General features: G+C 51.2%; 2 protein-coding genes across 2 annotated transcripts in view; one reads left to right on the top strand and one right to left on the bottom strand.

Annotated features, from left to right (window-relative positions):
- Positions 1 to 666: 666 nt before the first annotated feature.
- Positions 667 to 14,156, top strand: BCCIP (BRCA2 and CDKN1A interacting protein; the record flags this gene model as incomplete). Its single annotated transcript, XM_080693720.1, has 7 exons — positions 667 to 834; positions 4,502 to 4,576; positions 5,224 to 5,304; positions 9,038 to 9,127; positions 10,280 to 10,467; positions 12,535 to 12,709; positions 13,986 to 14,156. The coding sequence occupies 7 exons, from the start codon at positions 667 to 669 to the stop codon at positions 14,154 to 14,156; spliced, it is 948 nt and encodes a 315-aa protein (XP_080549846.1).
- A 327-nt stretch (positions 14,157 to 14,483) lies between these two features.
- DHX32 (DEAH-box helicase 32 (putative)) overlaps positions 14,484 to 17,089 on the bottom strand; it is a gene marked incomplete at both ends in the record, with an annotated part of 37,189 nt that continues 34,583 nt past the window's right edge. Inside the window, 2 exons of the mRNA XM_080693809.1 lie at positions 14,484 to 14,655; positions 15,819 to 16,000. Coding sequence (XP_080549935.1) covers positions 14,484 to 14,655; positions 15,819 to 16,000 — 354 coding nt within the window. The remainder of the gene's footprint in view (positions 14,656 to 15,818; positions 16,001 to 17,089) is intronic.

Below are 17,089 nucleotides of genomic sequence, written 5' to 3' on the forward strand. Positions count from 1 at the left end.
CAGCCCCGTTGGTCACACTTCGCTAAGGCCCGCTTATCCACGTCTTCATCGGTGCCTTGGGCAGGGATGCCTACCTCGCGGGCCTGGCGAAGCCCCGAATGGGCTATGGGGGGGGACCCTGCCCACGGGGCCCCGTCGTGGGATCTCGCAGTACCAGCGAAGACGCTGCAAGGGGCAATAACAACAGCGCGGGCACCCCTCACCGATTCAGTATCCTGAGCCGCCGGGCGACTGCTGAGCCCCAAGGAGCTCAGGTACTCAGGTCCGGGTCCATGAACCTACACCACGGAGCGCCTGGCCGGCCCATCGCGCATGCGCACGCCCCTCAGCCCCGCCGGCCCATCACGCATGCGCGTGGCCCTCCAGCCCTGGCCGGCCCATCGCGCATGCGCATGGGCCTACAGACCCCGGCGGAAGGACCGCGGCTGGTGGATCGAACCACTGCGCGAAGGACAGGGGGAGCCTCGAAAAGAGGGAGGAAGGATAGATAAGGGCACAACGGGACTCCAGGACGGACGTAGGTTTGAAACACCACGGCTGTGGAATCCAGAAGGGGCCCTGGGCTTACAGCGAGCCGGCCCCAAGCTGCTTCCTTCGTTGTCCCCCCCGGGCCGCTTTGGGCCGGCCCGGAAGACCGGCCTGCGCAGGCGCAGTGCGGGCGGCAGCATGGCGTCCAAAGCCAAGCGGCGAGCCGTGGGCACTGGGGCCCCGCGGCAGCCTGGAGTCCCCGTTCAGCGCCAGGAGGAAGAAGAGGAAGATGAGGTCGAGGATGAGGACGAAGATAGTGAAGACAGTGACCCAGAAGAGGATGAGGATGACGAGATCGTGGACGAGGTGAGTCGCACGCGCGATCCCAGCTGGGTCTATGCCTGAGAATAAACTTTTGGCCACAAAGACTGTACGGGAGTAGTGACTTCCCTGACCCTGGGGTCAGTGCGCAGAATGGAGATGACTCGAGTTCCGCGTCAGTTTCTTCCACACTGGGGTTATCTCCCATTCCCAGAACGCGCCAGTACGTACTTAAACTCGCCAATGGCTCTGCTTAGTTGCCTAAGGCCCCGGAGTTAGGATGAGGCAACAGGGCCCCAGGTCGTCCGCTCCCCGCCCCGGGGCAGGTCTCCTGCTTCGTGGCAGCCCCGTTTCGTTTCTTGAAGCCTTCCTGCTGTCTTGTTCTGTAGTCTTTTCAAGTGCTGTGCCTCTTGCAAAGTGTTCTTCTTGGTTCGGATCTCAGCTAAGCTGTACTTTCTGCCTCCCTGGGACAGCTGACCTGGTCAGACTGTTTTCATGAACTCATAGAACTGGGTTCCGCTTTTTCCAATACCTAGTACCAGGTGCCTGGCGTTATAGGCCTTTATTCGTTGGACGGATAATTAGGACTGAGTGATCTGCAACAAGACTGTTGAATGTTTAAGCAGGTACTGCAAGCTTAACTGTCCAAAGCAGTATTTGCGACTTAGGCTCTTCCTAATCGTCACCGTGTCTGTAAATGGTCCTTAAATTCATCAGTTGCTCAAACCCAGGACTTAACTTTAATTCCTCCCTTTCCTTATCCCACATCCAGCCATCAGTAAATCCTGTGTAAGGTACCTTTAGGATGCAGACACTTAGCATTGATTCTGTAAACCGTCCTTGTCCACACCCCATCCTCTCTTGCCCACCCTACTAGAATAGCTTTAACTGGCTTGATTTCTCCATTCGTGTCTCTCTACAACATACACTTCACTTACAGCCAGAGATCATGTGGGTCTCAGCTCACTTCACAGCTCAGAATGCGTCCTTAACTCCTACAGTTAGTGAGGCCCTGTTTCAAAAAAAAATAGGGCTGGGGGTGTAGCTTGGAGGTAAAACGACTGGGTTCCATCCCCAGAACTGCAAAAAGATTAAAAAAGAAAACCTCAGGTTCTCATGGTAGAGGGACCAAAAGGCAGCCAGGATGGCTGGATCGGAATACTTAGGAGGAAGTGTTGGGAAGTAAAATCAAAGAGGTAAGAATGAGTCAGTGAGCGTGGAGGGGACGATGCAGACAAGTGTGGCTGCAGCTGAGGGGGGAGCCTGCGGTGCAGGTAGATGACAGATTTTCCTTTTTCTCTGTGTGGTACTGGGGATTGAACCCAGGGGCATTCTACTTGTGAGCTATTCCCAGCCCTTTTTTTATTCTAATTTTGAAACAGGGTCTTGCTGGGTTGATGAGAGTCTCACTACTGGCCGAGGCTGACTTTGAACCTGCGCTTCTCCTGTTTCAGCCTCCCAAGTATGAGTGTCACAGGTGTGCGGCACTGCACCCAACTTACTTTCTTTCCAGGTTGCTCTGTGCTTTGGCTTCTTGCTTTGATTACCACCTCACCACTTTTCACTTCGAAGAACTTAGGCTATCTTTTCTAATTTGGGGTTTATAGAAATCAGTGCTTCTTGCATTAACATGGAAAAACTTATTTATTATTCACTTTTAGACTGCCAGTGGTTAAACATTTGTGTATTGTAGTTGGTCGTGGTGTCACAGGCTTGTAATCCCAGCATTCAAGAGGCTGAGACCTGAGGATCATGGTTCGCGGACAGCCTCGGCTACTTAGTGAGTTCCTCCACAACTGAGTGAGAGAGACCCTGTTTCAAAATAAGAAGTAAAAAATAGGGCTGGGGGTGTAGCTCAGAAGTCGAATGCCCCTCGGTTTCATCCCAGACCTGCAAAAAAAATTGTGTATTGTAAAGTAGATGGGGAGGGGAGGAGATTACTGAGGAATGAAATTGACCAGATTATGTTATGTGCATATATGAGCATATCACAATGAATCCATGTTTGTGTACAATTACATTGTACCAATAACAAATATGTGTACCGTAATAACATCATTGACGATAGTTTAGAAAAATAGGCACTTACATATACTGATTGGTAGGACTGGAAGAGCTCACATTCTCTTTGGCGGTAACTTGACGATATTTGTCAAAATTTAAAGCATATACATTCCCTGGTTCAGTAGTTCTATTTGTGAGAATTTACCCTCCAGCAGTGATGATGGTGATGATGCACGCCATTCCAGGCCCTGTGCATTTAGTTCTAACTCATTCAGTGCTCACATTGCAATTGGAGTCCTAGTCCAGAGGCCGGACTTCAAGGGGCCGCACAAGCCAAGTCAGGCCGCTTTCCCCAAACACCAAACAGAAAAAGTAACGAGACAAAGCAGGAGAGGAACTAATCCTGAGCCGTATTGGGAAGGCCCCGTGAAGTGCAGCATCTCAGTCTTTGTGCTCACAGGAGCATGAGGTTGAAGTCCAGGAAGAGCCTGGGCTGGGAACAGGAGGTCCATGCAGTCCTGGTTCTTTCAGTTCTGGCTCTGTGAGCTTATTGTGAAGTCATCACTTGAGGGTCCAGTTTCCGTCTGTTCAGATGTTTCTCCATCATTCCTGTGGTCTTGGAAGGGGCGATGACTGGAGGCTCCAGGCTCCACTCCAGGTCTAGTGCTGGAAAAGCTGACGGTCGGTCATGTCCCTGTGTATGTTCTCTCAGTCTTAAAGGGAGACAAGATTAGGCAATTTATAGCTAGTAAACCTTATATTACTAGATTTTAGATAAACGCTCCTTAAATGGTTATCATACCTACGCACAGAGCTGAGCAGGCTGACCCAGAGCTCCAGGTAATAAAGGAGACACACAAAAGGAAGGCAGAGATGCCCAACTTTATCCTGCTTTTAGTTACTCATTGGGCATCTGCAGACCTAAGAGTCCCTGCTGTTATTTATATTATCATCATCATTATTATTACTACTATTTTGTGTGTGTGTGTGGTACTCGGGATTTAATCCAGGGGCATTCTCCCCCCGAGCTACATCCCCAGCCCTATTTTTTATTCTTTTTTTTTTTTTTTTTGTGGAGGTACTGGGGTTCCTGGAAACCCTTCTACCTCCAGGCTACACTCCCAGACCTATTTTTATATTTTTTATTTGGAAACAGGGTCTCTTAAGCCAGCGAGGCTAGCTTCGAACCTGCGTGATCCTCCTGTCTCCGCCTCCCAAGCGCGGGGATTACAAGCGTGCGCCACCATGCCCAGCTCCTTATTTTGAAACAGGGTCTCACTAAGTTGTGGAGGACCACTACTTGTTTTTTTTTTTAAGTGATTTTCTTATTTACTCTCTTTTTGTAGCCAGATAAATGATATTTTCTTCTTGTGGCTGCTAGCACTGTCTTATCTGGACTAGGTTTTCTTGGCATTTACACCAGGTCACTCTGAGTGTTTTATTTCTCTCAAGCTTTTGTGTCCCACGAGGAAGTGGTCCGTGTATTTGCGATCTGTCCAGATGGCAGTCTTTACCTATTTTCAACCTTAGACATTTATAGTCACTTAGGTAACTTTTTTTGTTTTTTTTCCTTTGCATTTTCTGTAGATGACTAATAAACTAAAAGAATGAAAATGGATAAAAAAAAAAAGAACAGAGTGCAAAGTAGGAAATAATGCCGAAATCATAAACATTTTATGTGACCATTTGTTTTGTGTGTCCTCTACAGGAAGTGAATGTTGACTTTGAAGCTTATTCCATCTCACATAATGACTATGATGGGATCAAGAAATTACTGCAGCAGGTACTGTGCTTTGCTTGTTCCAGATAACCTTGCTCTTCTGAGAGGGTCCAGGCCACTGCAGGCGCGCGGCTCCTCCCCTCAGAGTCCCCATTCCTGTCCTCTGCGCTTTCCTTTGTTCCTCTTTTCAGGGCCACCTCTTTGTGCTTCTGCTCCAAGATCCCTCCCCTGATTAGCAGAAGGGTTTTCTGTCCTAAAATGTCCTTTTCATCTGCTCATCGCTTGAGCTACTGTTCTGCTTTCTTCAAATCACATCCGGCCTCGTGGGGCAGAAGAGTTCTGTGGTCTCATTGGCCCGCACCTTCGAACGCAGCGGGATCGCTCTGCCTCCAGTCCTGCACCCCGGACGGTTGGCCTTCGTTCTCTACCTTTACAGGCGCCAGTGACGCCCGCCGTCCGGCCCTGATGGTCATCCTCCTCCCATTCTCCCTCCCTCTCCTCCCTATCACTGACTGCCTCGTCTCGGGAATCTCCCCTTTAGCTTGCTTTGACTCTGCTGGGCTTTTCTCTTCCTTTGGGGATTGCTTTTCTAGGTCATCTTCTTGGTCAAGTCATTAAAAGGTCAGTATTTTCATTTGAATAAGGGATTTGGATTTTTATTACAAATCATGCTTTGATCCTAATTTAGAACATTTTTTTTCTCCTTTTAGCTTTTCCTAAAGGCTCCTGTGAACACTGCAGAACTGACAGACCTCCTGATCCAGCAGAACCACATCGGGAGCGTGGTTAAGGTGAGCAGGATGCTGTGTTCACTGTTACTCAGTGAGCTCTCTGCCCTCTCCCGCTCCAGCCGGCAGGAGGTCCCGCAGAGGCTGGTCAGAAGGCCGTCGCAGTGGCCCAAGGCAGCTCAGAGCAGTGACCAGGCCGTGGCAGTGGACGGGGAGAAGTGGGCTGACTCAGAAGACACCTAGGAGGGAAACGTGCCGGGGCTTTCTTAGCATGTGGTTGATGGAGCGTGTGAGATACGGGCTGCGCAAGGATGCCTCCCATGTTTCCGGCCTGAGCAACCAGGACGTGGACACCAGAAGGCCAGCTTAGGAAGCGGTGGGGACCCCGGCTTCACACCTCCTGAGGGGTGCCTAGGGGAGGTGCAGGCGAGACACTGAGCACCAGCTGGAGCCTCTGGAGTCTTCAGCACCGGCGCCATCAGTGAAGCCACACACGTGGTGGGGGCCGTCCACAGAGGGCTGGGACAGACACCGGGGACGCCGGCACTGCCTGGATGGGGGGGCCACAGAGGAGACTGAAGGGAAAGGCCGGGGAAGTAGAAGGGAAGCAGTCGCGAGGGACGTCCGAGCCAGGGAGGAGCCTCTGCAGGAGGGCTCGCCGCTCTCGGTGTCGGAGGGAGTCCGCACCAAGGACTCGGCTGCCTCCAGGCCCTGCTGATGCTCCTGCGGCGGCTCCTGGAGCCCGCAGCGTAGTGTTGTAGAATAGCGTGCTCAGTATTTGGTTCCTGGCTCTGGTTTGGACAGAGCTCAGTGAGGACAACTCATCTCTGCTCCTGCTCTGTGTCGTTAGCTGGGGAGGCGCAGAGAGGACCGGGGCTTCGCTTGCAAGGTGGCTGATGCCTGTGACTAGCACATTCTGCTGGCTGGCTGTTGGGGCCGAGCCAGGACTCTGGGCCAAGGACCTCAGCTCCTCCACACACTGGTTGGGTTCCAAGAGCAAGCAGCCCCAAAGATCCAGGTGGCAGTGAGTGACATTTTATGATTCTGGGTCATTCCCTTTGTTTGCTTGGCGTGCATAGACACCGTTCTCCCCAGGGGAGCCCACACCCGTGGGCAGTGTCCAGGTACCGTGTCAAGAGAGTGCAGGATGGGAGATGTCTTTGGCCCATCTGCGGAAGATGCGGTTTGCCCTGGTGACCTTAATTTATATCTTTTTTCATCTCCATAAATCAGGGTAATGTTAGCAACTACCTTGCAGGGTGGGTAGGGAGCAAGAGAGTTGCTGAGTGCTTAGAATTTCAGCACCTGGCAAGTGTTGTGTGTGTGTGTGTGTGTGTGTGTGTGTGTGTGTGTGTGACACCTGTGAAAAGCAAAGAAAAACCCCCCGTTCAGTCTAATGTCCACTCTAACTCCTCAGCTTCAGCCATCTTGCTTTGTCTCCAAAGTCAAAATTCTTGAGAAGTCTTGGACTTCCTCCTCCCCTCGGCCTCAAATCAGGCTTTATGCCACTAAAATTTTGACACTGAAGGCTAGCTCACCAGCACCTTTGTTGCTAGATACAGTGGGAACTTTCTGACCTGTGGCGCTAAATGTGAAGCAAAGAGAGAAATAGAACCCGTGGTAGCCTTCTGGGCGTCTAGCTTGCCGTCCTGTGAGCGAGCGCTGGGAAGGTGAATCCTCAGGCCCCTTGAGCGCCCCCAGCTACTGACACAGGACTCTGCAACGGGCAGACAGACTGCGCGCTCCTCCGTCAGCGTGCTCTCTAGGGACCAGGGCCTTCTGAGGTCTGCGGGTGTGGACGCGAGGCGCTGGCTTATATCCTCAACACAGCTTAAATCCTGGGATTCAGCTCACAAAGAGCCTGACACGCTTGAGGTGTCCGGAGATCAGAGGCGTCTGTTCTGGGAGCCGACTGCAGTGGCTTTGAACTCGACGTGGAAGGCAGTCCTGCGGTCAGAGCAAGCAGAGGGTGGGGCAGCGGGTCGATGCACGTGCGCTGTTTGGAGTGAGGAGCTGGAGAGGAGGCCTGAGAGCCTGAGTTCTCTGTGGCCGTGGCAAGCTGCTGAGTGAGGAGGGTTAGTGAAGCGAAAGACAGCCAGGCAGGGAAAGCTCTTCCTGGAGAGGCCGACGGCGGTAGATGTGCCTGTGACCCTAGACGCACTGGAGGCAGACCCGTGTAGTCCTGCCTGGATGCTGGGCAGGCCCGTGGGGCGGGAGGGAGGGACAGTAAGGGCTTCGCAGGGCTCATTGCTCAGTCGCTGGGTACGCTTCTTCTAAAATCATTATTTTTTTATTTCTTAGAGTTTAAAATCAAGGACTTGCCTTGCTTGCCGCGGGCTTTTGTCTGTGAGGACCCCCGTGCACAGGTTTCACACGTAGCAGGGTCCCCTGAAGAATAGGAAGGGGTCTAGCTTTGGTCCTGGAGGATCAGGCGGCATCTGTAACTTTTTCTGGACTCCTCTCCCATTTCTCCTTCAAGAGCAAGCATGCCCTGGGTCCTCCAGTGCATCGTTATTCTCCTCATTAGCTACCTGGCCACTCCTCATGTGTCATCTTGCTTTGTTGAACGTAACACATCCTGCTGAGGGCGAGAGAGGCCATCAGAGCGCAGTGCGGAAGGGCGGCTGCGCCGAGTCCTTCCCACCGGAGCAGGGTAGGCGCCCCGCCGTCCTTGGTGCGGAGCGAGCGTTCCTGAGTGCCCACGCTGCGGCTCCTCGCTGGTGCTGGGCTGCAGTGAGGAGGCGGGTACGGGTAAAGCATGGCGGGGCACGGTGTGTGGGGAGTCCAGTGGAGGGCCGGAGGCCAGAGCCAGGAGGCTCGGGTTGGAGCCACCGCTGCAGTCCTCATCGTTTTGTGGATTCCCCGTTTCCTTCCTTGCTCTCCCCTCCCCTCTCCTGCCCTGGGGTAGGTGCAAGTGGTCAGCCTGGTCCAGCTTCGCTAATGCACAGGCTGGCAAGTGCTCTGCAAACATGAGTTATGAGTGTGGCCACCTGCTGAGACAAGCAAGGGCCAGCTCCAGCCAGACGGTTGGGAAAACAAATTAGAATTGCATTTGTAATGCCGGGCTTGGGGGCTCCTGCCTATCATCCCATTGTTGGGAGGCTGAGACAGGAGGGTCAGAGGTTCAAGGAGAGCCTCAAAGTAGTGAGACTCTGCCCAGCGTGGTGGGCACGCTTGTCATCCCAGCATTCAGGAGGCTGAGACAGGAGGATTGTGTTTCACAGACAGCCTCAGCTACTTAGTGAGGCCTTTTGCAATTCAGTGAGACCCTGTTTCAAAATAAAGAATAAAAAATAGGACTGAGGGTGTAGCTTGGAGGCAGAAGGTCTCTGGGTTCTATGCCCGGTACCAAAAAAAAAAAAAAAAAAAAGTAGTGAGATTCTCATTCACCTAGTGAGACCCTGTTTCAAAATAAAAGCAAAGTAGGGCTGGGGGTGTAGCTCAGAGGTGGAATGCTCCTGGGTTCAATTCCTAGCACTCTCCTGCCCACACAATGCATTTGTACCTCTTCTGGCTTCTATAATATATCGAGAATCTGGTAAAGGGAAATGTCTTAAAGATCTTGTATGTAGAAGTCTGGAGCAAGATGAGCTCATTCGGAATGGAAAGAGGGCGGGGAAGGGAGGACGAGCCATGCCTGTCGGTGCGGTGAGCTGCGCCGCTTCTGAGCTGGCGGCGAGAGACGGGGTTTCGCTTTTGAAAAGTGAAACGAAACACAAGGTCCCGGGCCTAAGGTTTGGTATTTTACTTTTTCTAACCAAATACAAAGTTTAAATATTTTTTCCTTTTTAAGTAGCAAACAGATGTTTCAGAAGACAGCGATGATGACGTGGATGAAGATGAGATTTTTGGTTTCATAAGCCTTCTAAATTTAACTGAAAGAAAGGTTAGTTTCACTGGGTGGCATCTGAGTGGTTTATTCCTTGGGGCAAAAGCACTTTATGTATTGTGAAATTGTCTGTGTGTGTGTTATTTAGAATTGAAGCCAGGCACACTTTACCTCTGAGTCACACCCCCAGCCCTGTTTTATTTTTTATTTTGAAACAGTCTTGCTAAGATATTGAATCTCACTAGACTGCCGAGGCTGGCCTCAAACCTGGGATCCTCCTGTCTCAGCCTCCCAAGTACTGAAGTAATAGGCATGTGCCACCACGCCTGATGTGCAGATGTCTTTTCTGCAGAGGCCATTAGCTGTAAGGATATGCACTTTTACGAAATCTTTACCCTTCAGCCTGATGGGTGGTTCTGCCTTGAGGAACTTAGCCAGTTCCAGGTCTCCCCTCCTGTGGCTGGCATCACCACTGCCTCGGTCCCTGGTGTTGACGGGGCTCTGACGCGCCAGCTGTGTTCACTCTGTCTGCAGCTGGCTGCCTCGCTCCGCATGTAGCCCGCACGGTCTGAGCCTCGGCCAATTTCTGAGGTTGAGGGCAGGAGGCGGCATTGGCCTGTGCTTTGATTTGTCTCCCTTTTTTTATTTGTTTTTTTGCATTACTGAGGATGGAACCCAGGGGCGTTCTACCTCCAAGCTACACCCCAGCCCTATTTTTTATTCTATTTTGAAATAGGGTCTCACTGAGTTGTGAAGGTCCTCACTAAGTAGTAGCTGAGGCTGGCGGCAAACCGCGATCCTCCTGTCTCAGCCTCCCAAATGCTGGGATTATAAGCGTGCGCCACCACGCCAGCCTCATCTCCTTTTATTGACTCACTGAGGAGTCCCAGTGAATATATGCCAGCTGCTTCCTCTCTTGAGATCAAGGCTGTTCTTTATCTTGACTTTAAGATGCACCCTCCAGTTATTTCCAAGTGTTTTCATGAGATGGACTAGAATCGCTCTGCCAGCGCCTGAGTGCTAATTTTACCCTGTCTCATCTCCAGCCACGGGCTGTAACTAGGCAGTGGCTACTTTAGAGAAAGTGTGAGCTCAGCACTAAGACGCGGACGCCGAGAGCTGTGGCAGGGAGCCCCACCTGTGAGATGAAAAGCGGGCGCTCACTCTCGAGGGCCTGGGATAAAAGTGGGCTTTCTCTTTGCTTTCTAGGGGACCCCGTGTGCTGAACAAATTAAAGAATTGCTTCTAGGCTTCTGTAAGAAGAGCTGTGAAAAGACTGTGGTTGACCAGCTGGACAAGCTTTTCAGCGACACCGCCCAGCCCGTGGGGCTCCTGCTGAGCGAGCGGTTCCTTAACGTGCCCCCGCAGATCGCGCTGCCCCTGCACCAGCAGCTGCAGTAAGCGCTCCGGAAAACGCCTCCAAACAGTTGTTTTCCCAAGCTGAGTCAGAAATATGATTTAGATGTAGGATAGAAGGAGCCCTCACCTGGCTGGAAACAAGTTTAGTGTGAGGAGAACGGGTGCGTTCCATTTAGGATAGTTGGCTTTTTGGGGAGTTGTGATGACTTGTGACAGTAATTTTAATATTCTTAAGGATTGATTGATTGGTGGGACTGGGGTGGAATCCCCCAGGGGCCTTCTACCTCCAGGCTACACTCTCACACCTATGTAAGTTTTTATTTGGAAACAGGGTCTCTTAAGTCAGCGCGGCTGGCTTCGAACCTGTGATCCCCGCCTCCCAAGCGCGGGGATTACAAGCGTGCGCCACCACGCCCGGCCCGATATTCTTGAGGATTTAAATGGCAAGAAAGAAAATGAGCACGGGTGCGTCCCATTTCGAATAGTTGGCATGTTGAAGAGTTTTGATGACTTGTGACAGTAATTTTAATATCCTTAAGGATTTAAGTGGTTAAAAAGTAGATGAATATAGACTTTTTTAGCCCTATTTGATTGATGTTTTTCACCTTCAGAGATTTCCATATCTTCCAATAAAATGCTCAGCAGGGACAGTAACAAAATAGAGGCCAATCCCCGCATGTCATTAGTACGTTTTATGAGTAGAGTCGACACATGTCTCTTGCTTCTTGGGGGCTTTTGCTGTCGTTTAATGCAAGAGTTTTAAGTTTACAAAATATTTAAATATCAGAACCATGAAGTCTTCAAACTAAGTGGACTGAGAGCTGTGCTGCTGTGGTGTGAAACAGGAGAGGTGGCAGGGCCTCCGCGCCATGGCCTCGCGGGCGGCTGCAGGGCGCACCACGCACCTGCTCTGGCTGGCGGTCTCTGGCTCCACCTCCGCCGCTACTCAGTGCGCTTCTCCCATACGGGTTTCGTGTTTATTGTGGTTTGTTTTTTCTGGATACCTGGAGCTCACATTTACTTTGTTTCACAGATGGCTGATCTGCTTTTTCTGATTTTTTATTAGAGCTAATGCGGATTGTTCTATTTCTTTACACTTCAGTTCAGGGGCAGCCAGATGCAGAGGGCTGTGTGTAATTTTGAGGAGATTTTATTGCCTTTGCATTGACTGTTCTAGAAATTAGGGTTCCCATTTCCATGCACTTTCTGCAGTGTCAAAAATTAGTCCCAGCTCATGCCAAGCGTGGTGGCGCACGCTTGTAATCCCTGCGCTTGGGAGGCAGAGACAGGAGGATCGCGCAGGTTGGAAGCCAGCCGCGCGCGCTGGCTTAGGAGACCCTGTTTCCAAATAAAAATGTAAAAATAGGTCTGGGAGTGTAGCCCGGAGGTAGAAGGGCTTCCAGGAACCCCAGTACCACACACACACACACACACACACACACACACACACACACACACACACGTCCCAGCTCAGTGATTAGAGACCGTGTAGTGTCACATGCTGTGGTAATGTTGGTTGGGCTGTGTGTCTTTGTATGTTTTGGTTAAATGGTCATTGCTTTACAAAATTCAGATTCTTAGGGTTTTAGTTTTTTGGGGTTTTTTTTGGTGCTGAAGGGAACCCGGCCTCCTGAACCCAGGGGTGTTTTACCTCCGAGCTATACCCCAGGCCTATTTAATTTTTATTTTGAAACAGGGTCCAACTAAATTGCTGAGGGCCTACCAAAGTTGCTGAAGCTGGCCTTGAACCCTCAATCCTCCAATCTCAGCCTCCAAGTACTGGGACTGCAGGCATGCCTCAGCATACCAGCTGGATTCTTAGGTATTTTCCACTTTGCACTAAGAGCAGTGCTCCTGAGTGAACTTAAGACTCATGTCTTTGTTGCTATCTACAGAAATTCAAATTCGGCATACAGTTCATCCTAAGTGGCACCATAATGGTTCAGTTGACAGCGTAGGTGAATCCTGCCTCTAAGCGTCCACCAGGATGACCCCTCGGCCTGGGCCATGCAGGGCCACCCCCATTCCTCCTGATTCCCCCGTTCTCCAACTTGTGGACAGATTTAATCTGACCTGGGGGTGAATGTTGTGTGCACATGTTGCAGGAAAGAGCTAGCGGAAGCCCAGAGAACGAACAAGCCCTGTGGGAAGTGCGCCTACTACCTGCTGATCAGTAAGACTTTTGTGGACGCAGGGAAAACCAGTTCCAAAAAGAAACGTAACACCCAGAAGATGGACGAGTTAATGTTTGCAAATGCAGAGGAAGAATTTTTCTATGAGGTAAGATATTCTGTCTTACCTGTTTTGATATTGATAAGGATTTCTTGAACACGGTCAAGATTTATTGTTCTCCCATTTTACGTTTTGAGTGCGGCGTGGCCGCCGATGGGCAGCTGCCGCCGTGCCCGGCACGGGGAGGCGCGTGGAAGGCTGGTCACCAGCGTCCCACCCACTCCTGCAGGGAGCTTGGGGAAGACCGCAGCGCGGCCTGCCCAGGGAGCCGTCGGGTGCTAACACCGCACCCCGAGGCCAATGTGGCGTGGCTCGCAGGCCTGGGGCTGAGTCTGCGGGAGATTGCCTGGCTCACCCAGTGCTCAGGTGTCATCGCTCGGGTGGGACCTCTAGTGCTCTCTCTATAGGTAGCTTGAGCTGTGGACAATCAACTTCCAACGTCCTCTGAGAAATCTTGAAGTAAATCTCAGGGGGAAATGTTTTTTCTGAGTTGGCAATGTTCCTTATTACTTTGAAGACTTCACTGAGGGCTGAAGCAGTATAGATTCAGCTCTGCCTCTGCTTTCTAGGAAGTAAGGTAAAAATAATTTCTAAAAAAATGTATGCCTTGAGTTAGACACTGTGGCAGATGCTTGTAATCGCAGTACTTGGGAGGCTGAAACAGGAGGATCACAGGACTGAAGCCAGCCTCAGCAATTTAGTGAGGCCTCCACGATTTAGCGGGACCCTATTTCCAAATAAATAAAACTGGGCTGGGCCGTAGCTTGAAGGTAGAATCCCCAGCACCACACACACACAGCATATGCCTCAGCACCTCAGACAGACCGTCTTAGGGATTTATGGTGGGTGTATCCAGGTTACCTGGTTATGCAGACTTAACCCACATCCGTGCAGCAGCCTGATGCTAAGGAAGCGAGCAGGGGGTGTGGGAAGTTCCATCAGCATTTGGAGGTGATTCTTCCCATCGAGTAGCAAATGTTAGGGGGTCGCAGTTCCATTTACCTGTCACAGAATTACTTTGAGAATCAAATGAGATCATAAATGTGCGCAAGTTTGGAATTAGAGGCCGTCGGGCAGAAGCTCCAGCACCCCTGGGCTGCCTGTTCAACTCTTAGTAACGCCCACCTCGATCGGTGCGTGGTCAGAACTGCAGTGAGTGAGTCGTAATTTCCGCGTGTCCCACTGGAGCTTTGCTCTGACCTCTGCTTCCTTCGGATGTGATTCTTATTTGAATGTACGAGACGCAGTATTCTCCATTGTGGATGAAATGGGGCGTGCCTTTGCGCATCCACATTCTGACGTCATGGTTTGTCTTTCGCCGTAGAAGGCTGTCCTGAAGTTCAGCTACTCTGTGCAGGAGGAGAGCGACACTTGCCTGGGAGGCCGGTGGTCTTTTGATGATGTGCCGATGAAGCCCTTGCGGACGGTGATGTTGATCCCAAGCGCGAAGATGACTGAGATCATGGAGCAGCTGAAAGACCACCTGTCTGTCTAGCCCATGCTCCGTGGACAGCTGTGGGCTTGTTTGTAAAATTACCAGAAAACCCAGTGGGTGTTTACTGAAAAACTCATGACTTTATTTAGGTTAAAGTCCTCTACAAAAAGTAGGGTTCTGTTCCATGTGTCTGACACATTTACAAAATAGCTCTTTTAAATTTTGGTCAAATTATGAACAGTTAATTAAAAACTCCAAATAAGAAGAAAATCATGAAGTAGTACTTTAAAGAACTCAATCAAAACTCCTCTATTTTATTTTAAAACCATGTACACAGTGTTACTTCTTCTCTGGAGCACCCGTGCGGCGCCGCTGCGTTGGGCGTGGTCACTGGAGCGAGCAGCGCTGGTCGGCCGCCTCGGGGCACTTCTCACGCGGGGTCTGCTCTTTGTTCATGGTGGAAATCGGGGCCAGGTGGCCCGTCACTTGCTGGAGAATGTCCTTACTTTCACTAGGGGGCAGGTTAGTGAAGTAGTATGGTGGGGCCAGTTGCATAAATCTGTTTAAGACAAAAAATTAGATGGGGACAGGGTCATCACAACCAGGCATCATGTCTGAGCCCCTCCTGGCCATGGAGAATCTACCCGGACACCTGGTGCTTGATGTGAACTCCCAGGACCTCAGTCTGCTTTTGTAGAGTAAGTCCTGGTTCTCGTGCAGCCCACCCAGTGCATTTCTAGGTGACTGGGCATCGCCAGTGTCAGGCCCGTCGGGTCCTGTCCACCACCACCCGGAGGGAGTCCCCTGAAGCCGTCATCCCAGGAGAGGGGCCTGAGCATTGGCTCGGGAGAGCCTCGGGGGGCACCGGGGGCTTGCCTCTCTCCTAGCCAGAGCCCTCCCCACCGAGCCGCTCCAGCTGACCACCTGGGACAGCACTCGTGGCTGCTGCCGCGATCATCCTGGGGCCCCCACAGTAGTGGTGGCTCCAAAATGGACCAGAAGCTGCGCCGGCTTCTGAGCGACAGGTCTCCGTTCTCAGTGTTGCACTTGCTGCCCATCCTGCTCTTGGCAGTCATAGAGATCCATAGATAGAGCTGGTCCTCTTGCTCACTGCCCCAGCGCGGCCACAAGGCCTGCGGCCCCGGGCACCCGCCGCCTCTTCCACTTCACCTGCTCCCGCCCAGGAGCTCTGGCCGCAGTGACTCCGCTGCTCCTAAACATGGCTGTGCTCAGGCCTCAAGGGCTCTGCCTGCTAAGGGGCCTTCCCCGAACACCGGCCTCCTCTAAAGAGGAATCAGGCTTTAACCCTTGGACACTTCTTAAGCTATAATTTCCTCAAAGGCAGAATGTCTCCTAGGGTCCACAGAGACGCACCCATGGTTGGTATTCTGCATACAGCAAGACAGCTGCTGGCGTAAAGCCATTTTAACTGAAAATGGAGTCAAATACAAATCTGTGCCCTACTTTTTTTTTTTTTTTGGTGGTGGTACTGGGGTTCCTGGGAAAAACCCTCCTACCTCTGGGGTACACTCCCAGGCTTATTTTTTTATATTTTTATTTGGAAACAGGGTCCCTTAAGCCAGCGCGGCTGGCTTCGAACCTGCACGATCCTCCTGTCTCCACCTCCCAAGCGCGGGGATTACAAGCGTGCACCACCACACCTGACCGTCTCCTACTTCTAACAAGTGAATTCAAAAGAAGCCTCTTCTCTATTAAGCTTACAGTTCCGGGGAGATTGCCGAGCTGATCCTGATGTAGTTGTTCTCAGATATGCTGAACTGATGGAAGAGGACCCACTCAGGCATCTTCTTGGTGATGGCGTAACCAGACAGGGGGTGCAGCTGGGCCACCTGCTTATGCGTCAGCATTAGGTAGTTGCCTGACCCATCGACGTCTCGAGCGATCTGAAAGGCATAATTTGACAGATTTCACATCAGCATGGAGATCCAGGCACAGAAATGTTGAAAAAATCCCAAAGTATTTCATAAAGAAAAACAAAATTTGCCACTCCGGTTTCCTGTTTTCAGATACAGAAAATAAACCATTAGTAAAACAGACGGTGCTGATGTTGAGTACCGTCAGCAATTTCAGGGCAGTCTGCTGGAACCGTGCCGCTGTAAGGCCGGGGTTAGTGCTCATGTAACAACAGCCTGTTGAGCCGCCGTACCACAGGCCGCACACGCACAACTGCTGACGGTTGTGCATGTGGTGCTTTAGCTCATCTGGTCCTGACCATCGCCCTCTGACGTGGATGCCTTACTTTTTCCCACAGATGGGGAAATCTGTTGAAATGTCAGGCTTCTCTGTTAAGACCGCTTCAGAGTTTATGTGGAAATACGACGATACCTTCACACCATTAGGTGAAGGGCACCCTTGTGTAATGCACACTCGTCAGCCTTCTCGAGGCTGACGCAGAAATGAGACGATGCTTTTAGCTGCTGGGCATTAGCGTCCCCAGCTAAACAGGTGAGTTGACGGGCTGTCTCGTGTTCCGCTGCTCTTCTGTAATCAAAGAAGATCTCTGTCCTTTGGGAAAAAGTTAACATATCCTCGCTTGTGTCTATTCCCTCGAGGGGCAGTATATTAAAATGCACATCTTTAATGGCATACTTCTCTAGTTTTATTTGAAGTTAATGTCATCTGGGTGTGGTGGCGCACGCTTGCAATCCCAGTACTTGGGAGGTGGAGACGGGAGGATTGCAGGTTTGTGGCCAGCCTCAGCTACTTAGGGAGGCCCACTACAATTTAGTGAAACCCTGTTTCAAAATAAAGAATAAAAAATAGGGCTGAGGGTGTAGCTCAGAGGTAGAATGCTTCTGGGTTCCATCCCCAGCATCATCAAAAACACAAAACAAAAATATAGGGCTGGGATGTAGCTCGGAGGTAGAATGCTCCTGAGTTCAATCCCCATTACTGCAAAATAAACAGCAGTCAGTGAAAGCACCTCCCATGCAAGAGGTCACCGGCAGGACGTCCTGCCCCGGCCGGCTGTG

The sequence above is a fragment of the Muscardinus avellanarius genome, assembly GCF_963383645.1.
Source record: "Muscardinus avellanarius genome assembly, chromosome: 4".
Lineage (NCBI taxonomy): Eukaryota > Metazoa > Chordata > Mammalia > Rodentia > Gliridae > Muscardinus > Muscardinus avellanarius.